This window comes from Chaetura pelagica, unplaced genomic scaffold (genome assembly GCF_000747805.2).
Source record: "Chaetura pelagica isolate M959 unplaced genomic scaffold, ChaPel_1.0 scaffold344, whole genome shotgun sequence".
NCBI lineage: Eukaryota > Metazoa > Chordata > Aves > Apodiformes > Apodidae > Chaetura > Chaetura pelagica.
In genome coordinates this window covers 1084383-1089529 of record NW_009953098.1, presented here as the reverse complement: position 1 = coordinate 1089529, position 5147 = coordinate 1084383, and the positions used below count along the sequence as shown (strand labels likewise).

Genomic DNA, 5147 nt, shown 5'->3' with positions numbered 1-5147 from the left:
GCAGCTGGATCTGACCAAGGCAGGCGACCTCGGGAGGGAGGAGTCTGAGACCTGGAGAAAAACAGGACTGGCTCCGTGGCAGAGGGGCCAGTGAGTTCCAAATCCCTTTTCTGCTGTGTGGGTGTGTTTGCCCAGGATACACCTTGCATGGGTACCCCTCCTCATCCTGTTTTAAGGGTTGCCAGAGGAGTGAGGTGCCTGACTGCCCCTGTACTGGATTGCTGTCTAAAGCTGAACACTGTGATGCCAGTAGAAGTATCTTCAGGGAAGCTATAGTTCTTGCATCTTACTTGGTGTCTCTGTTTTCACCTTGAGAGGGAGGAATAACTTTTCTCACCCCTCTTGTCCTGCCTCTTTCTTTCCTTCCAAGTTGGGAGCTGTTACCTGATAGTCACAATGTGTTGGTGTCTGGAGGATTGGCTTTGTCACAGCCCATCTGAGTGGTTTGGATGGGGTATTTGCAGGGCTCTGGTTTGTTTTAACCTGGCCCTATGCTTGACTTGACCCTCAGCTAGATGAGATCAAATGGTTCAGCGGGTTTTTTTAATCTTACCATGAAATGATAAGACCATTAAATTCCTGCTTATTGCTTTAGAGTGTGGGGACCTGCTTGTTGTCTGATCCCCTGACCCAGTGCCCCAGTGAACTTTTCAGTGTGTACCTCTTGCTTGCTCTTCCCTATCCAGTTGTTGAAATGGGACCACAGTACTTCCAATTGCCTTCCTTGGAGGGGCAGAAGCAGAGAGACCAGAAGATATCTGGTCAGTGAGCTTTTTAGAGGGCTGTTGGGACTGGAGTCCTTGCAAAGAAAAGCTTGAGCAGAGGCAGAGCTGCAAGAGGCACTGGGTGTGGAGCTTGAGCAGTTTCAGAAAGACTTGTCCTAATTTTTTTATCTGGGGTGGCTCGCTGGGGGTGGGAGGTCTCTCCTCTGTCACAGGGGTAGTGCTGGCTCAGGATTTGAGCCCCTTTTAATGGGGAAGGGTCCAGGCTGCTTCCTCTCTGCAGATTCTGTAACGTTTGTCTTAGCCTCATGCGTTGCTTTTATCTTAACTTGGTATTTCTTCCCTCCAATGCTGGAGACACATGCAGGCAGTTGGGCCAGCAGATGGTGGCTGTCAACACCTGAGCAGAAAAAGTGATCCATTCTTATTTACTCTTTTTTTATATATATAAAAATAAAAGCCCTATTTTTGAACAGGTGATTTTCTTGCTCATCTGGCTGCTGTAAGAGGTCAGGGGGTCTGCTCCTGGGGAGGGGAAGCAGCTTAATGCAAGTGGGCAGGTAAATGGCTGCCCTTTCTGCCCTGCCTTTGTGCTGCTCTCCTGAAGAAGCTGTTGGTGCAGAGAAGTGGTCATGTTGATGTGGACCATCAGCAGGGGGACCTTTGTGCCTAGTCAGGACTTAACAGGTGTTCAGGGCTCACCCTACACTTTGGTAAAACCCACTGGAATGTGTGCATGGAAGCTGGGTGTTCTCTCCTGCTCTCCCTGTGCTGGAGAGAGCTGCTGGACAGGTCTGACAGTGGCTGGAAGGACCCTTGCTCAGCCTAAGAGGGAGAGGTAAAACACCAGTCACAGCAATGTTTCAGCACACATTTATTGCTGCTCATTATTTCCCTGCAGTGGTTCAGAACGAAGGTCCCTATTGCACATCAACAGATTTTATTTTTGGCATCCTTAAAAAATTGCACAAGACTTTTTGACCCCCTTCCCCTCTCCCCTAGCTGACTGGTGAACACACAGATGAGATTCTTTCACCTAAGTGATGGCTGTCATTTGCCCAGGAGCAATGGGGATGCTTCCCAGCCATGGTCATGGTGGAGCTTGTGCATCAGTACACTTGCAGAAGGAACCCCTTTGTGTGGATGGCTTTAATGTTTTCCTGCAGTCTGGAAAACATGCCTGGGTGATCTTTGTAGAGACACTTTTCTACTGCATGCAACAGATACTTGTGGCTGGAGCTAATTTACCCATTCAACTGTCCCTCTGGGATTTGGTCAGTGGGACTTCCTCAGCTGCTGCCTAGTTTCTCTGGCCTGGCAGTAACAATCCAAGCTGCACAGTGAGAATTTAAATACAGCATTTGGTTTTTTTCTTGTTCTAACTACAGTTGCACAGGGTGAGTCAGAAAACTCCAACCTCAGAACGCGGGGCAGGGTGAGACCTGCCTGGGGGTGGTGTCCTCCACACCACCTTACAAATCCACACTTGCCTTTTTGTGCTTTTTTCCCCATCTGTGAAGGGAAACCTGTGGATGATGGGGCTCTGGTGTGGTCTGTGTGAAGCCACCTAAGCTGAAGGTGAAGCCTCACAGACACCAGCCAGGCTTTTGAGGTGTTTGTGCTGCCGTGTGCACTCCTGCAGTGGCAAGGGACATCTGCCTGGAAAGCCTCTGCTCCACCCCTCCCCTTGGGACTGATGCAGAGGAGACTGGCTGGGGGCTTCAGCAGGGCTGTGCTTTTTCTTGCCTGGAGAGGCAGGGAGCTGTGCTCTGAGCTATGGGGGTGCCCTGGGCTCTAGCCACTAACAACCCTGCCTTGCAGTGCCACGGGAGGCAGCCATCCCCTGGGCAGCCCCTGTCCTGCATTCCCCCAAGGAGAGGAGATCTGGAGACCCTGTGTGTGTGTGTCAACCAATGGAGAACATGTCTGTGGAGCAGCAGAGGAAGGGAGTCGTGCTGGACTGTGTGTGGATCAGGGGAAGCTGATGAGAAGACTTCTCCCCACGGCTGCAGGATGATGGATGGGAAGCGGCTGGGGTTGGATGCCCTCTCAGTAGACCCAGGAGACAGGCACCCACTGTGGAGAGCTGCAGGCCTGCTCGAAGGCTTCCTGCAGCAGCTGGAGGCTTTCCTCCACCCCGTTGTTGACCAGCGAGAGGTCGAAGTAGTGTGCGTATCTGCTGCGGATGCTCTCGGAATCCTTCTGGAGCTGCTGCAGAGCCTCTGTCTGCAAGAAACCAGAGAGTGCTCCTGAGGCTGGGGCAGAGGGGAGTTTCACAGGCACACCCTCCCACCACCAAGAACATGCAAGTGGCTGCAAAGCATCAGCGCACAGAATGTCCCTGTAGCTCGGCTGTTGTGTCACCCTGGGGGTGTGTCTGGGGGTTTTGCTGGACTTCTCTGCAATGCTGGGAGTATCAGATCACCTGCTGGTGAGGCCACACCTGCTTGCTCTCTGTGTATCTTTAAAATGCTTTGTGGTGGCTCCCTGGGAGAAGAGGGTTCACCAAGCAGCAGGCTGCTCCTAACTACACCAAGCCATTCAGCCAGCCCTAAGGCTGATTTCAAGGTAGGATTCCTGCAGGATGGTGCCTTCCTTCTGGCCTTTTACTAGAATAGTGCTGGTTTCCAGAGCTGTACCAGCCTCTCTCTACTGGTTTTGGCTGGGATAGAGTTAAATTTCATAGTAAAAGCAAAGCTGCCTAGCTGGGGCATCGTAGGAGTGTGTCCCTGCAAGCACCTGTGCCCTCAACAGCAAAGTCCAGACCCTTTTCCTTGTATCTCTTTAACAGCTTGAAATGCAGGCAGCATTTCTTTTTTCCCAGACTGGGGAGGGATGAGCGTGAGGTCCTGTGCTTGCTACAGCTCTGCTGTGTGTTGTCTGGTAGCTCTTGGGGGTGGAGAGGGGCAAGGAATAAGCAGTTTGCCCGGCTCATGTGAGCCCTGTTGGGTCACATTTTGGCTCTGCTGCCTCCCTTCTAGTAAGCAGCGTCTGGAGCTCGCTATATATAGCGCCTGCATCAGCAGTGCTGGCCCTGCCCACTGCGGCAGGAGTTAATTCCTCCATCTGGAGGCATCCGGAGTTGGGAGAGGGGGGGTGATGAGGCAGCAGGCTCCCTAACTGCCCTTTCTGTCCTGATGTTTTCCCTCCTGCCCCCCAGCAGTTTACAATCCCTGTGCAGGTTAACGTGCCTCTAAATGCCTCTGCAATGCTTGCTGTGAAGGCTGCATAAATATCCTCCCTGCAAAGTAGCTGTAGCTGAAGCTTTACAAGCCCCGTGGCTGGCCATGAGTCCAAAGGAGCACAGCTCTGTGGGTTTTCCTCCCATGCTTCTGGCTCCCCATGGAGCTTAGCCCTCAGGGAAGCTGGTCCAGGCTGCTGCAGGGCAGGACTGACACTGCTCCCTGCCTGGGGAGCTCCCTGGGAAATGGCAGCATGTGGCTGCAGAGCCTGGTGCTGCAGGAGTTAACTGGGACGTCAGTGATGCTTTCATTCTAATTTTGGAGGCATGAGCATCTCAACCAGGCTAAGAATTAAAAAGAGCTGCTGTTTGTGTGTTCCATTTGCATGGCTGATGCCCCGGGTGTTGGGCTGTGTGCCCCCACTACCTGATGCTGCAGGGATGATGGTTGCTGGGGGGGATGTCAATCTGGACTAGGCTCTACAGCTGCAGAAATTGCTAATCCCTGTTCTCAGGTCTGTGCTCTCCTGGACCACAAACATCAATGCAGACAGGAGGGAGCTGCTGTGGAGCAGGGGGAGAGCCCTGGGCTGCTGCAGCAGGCTCCTTGCCCCTCTGCACCAGGCAGGCAGGACCTTCTGGAGGACTTGGCCTCCATCTCTGCCACCCACCTGTTCTGCCTTGTCCGTTGGGGCAATGAAGACGATGAACGGGGAGAGCTCGGCCGTGCGGACGATCTTCAGGGTCTGTGGAGAGAGGAGTGAGCCAGGGTGGGAGCAAGCACAGCCAGGCTGCTGTCCCCACTGCCCCCAGCCAGGGTGTGATGGTGCCACGGTACAGTGGTGGGCTAAAGGCACCACTCCCAGTCTGAGGCCATGGGCTTTCTGGGGGGATTCCTGAGCCTGGAGGCACTCAGGTGATGTGGGGGCAGGTGGGTGAAGCTGCAGCAGGGCTTCCCCTGCACCTCATGGGGAAGCATGTAAGGGCATCCCCAGCCCTGCTCCAGGCTGGTTACTGGGCACAACCACCACTTGACAAAACCCTCCACCCCCAGTCCCATGGCAGCCTGGCCTTGCTGTCCCAGCCAGGCACGTGCTGTGGCAGGGACTACCCTCACTGCATCCCTGTTTTGGGAAGGGAAATGCCACCCAGCGCTCCTTGGCTTTTTCCTTGGGGAAGGGCATGAACTGTCACAGCCAGCACAGGCAGGTCAATCTGTGGCAGGGGCCGGTGTGCCGCTCACC

At 53.9% G+C, this 5147-nt stretch overlaps 1 protein-coding gene across 1 annotated transcript in view; it reads right to left on the bottom strand.

The window, feature by feature from the left end:
* Window positions 1-2538: 2538 nt before the first annotated feature.
* The window catches only part of MPP1 (membrane protein, palmitoylated 1, 55kDa), a 10513-nt gene continuing 7904 nt past the window's right edge, over window positions 2539-5147 (bottom strand). Inside the window, exons 10-11 of the mRNA XM_009997069.1 lie at window positions 4575-4649; window positions 2539-2948 (exon numbers count right to left, since the gene is read on the bottom strand). Of these exons, the coding sequence (XP_009995371.1) occupies window positions 2772-2948; window positions 4575-4649 (252 nt within the window). The 3' untranslated portion in view covers window positions 2539-2771. The remainder of the gene's footprint in view (window positions 2949-4574; window positions 4650-5147) is intronic.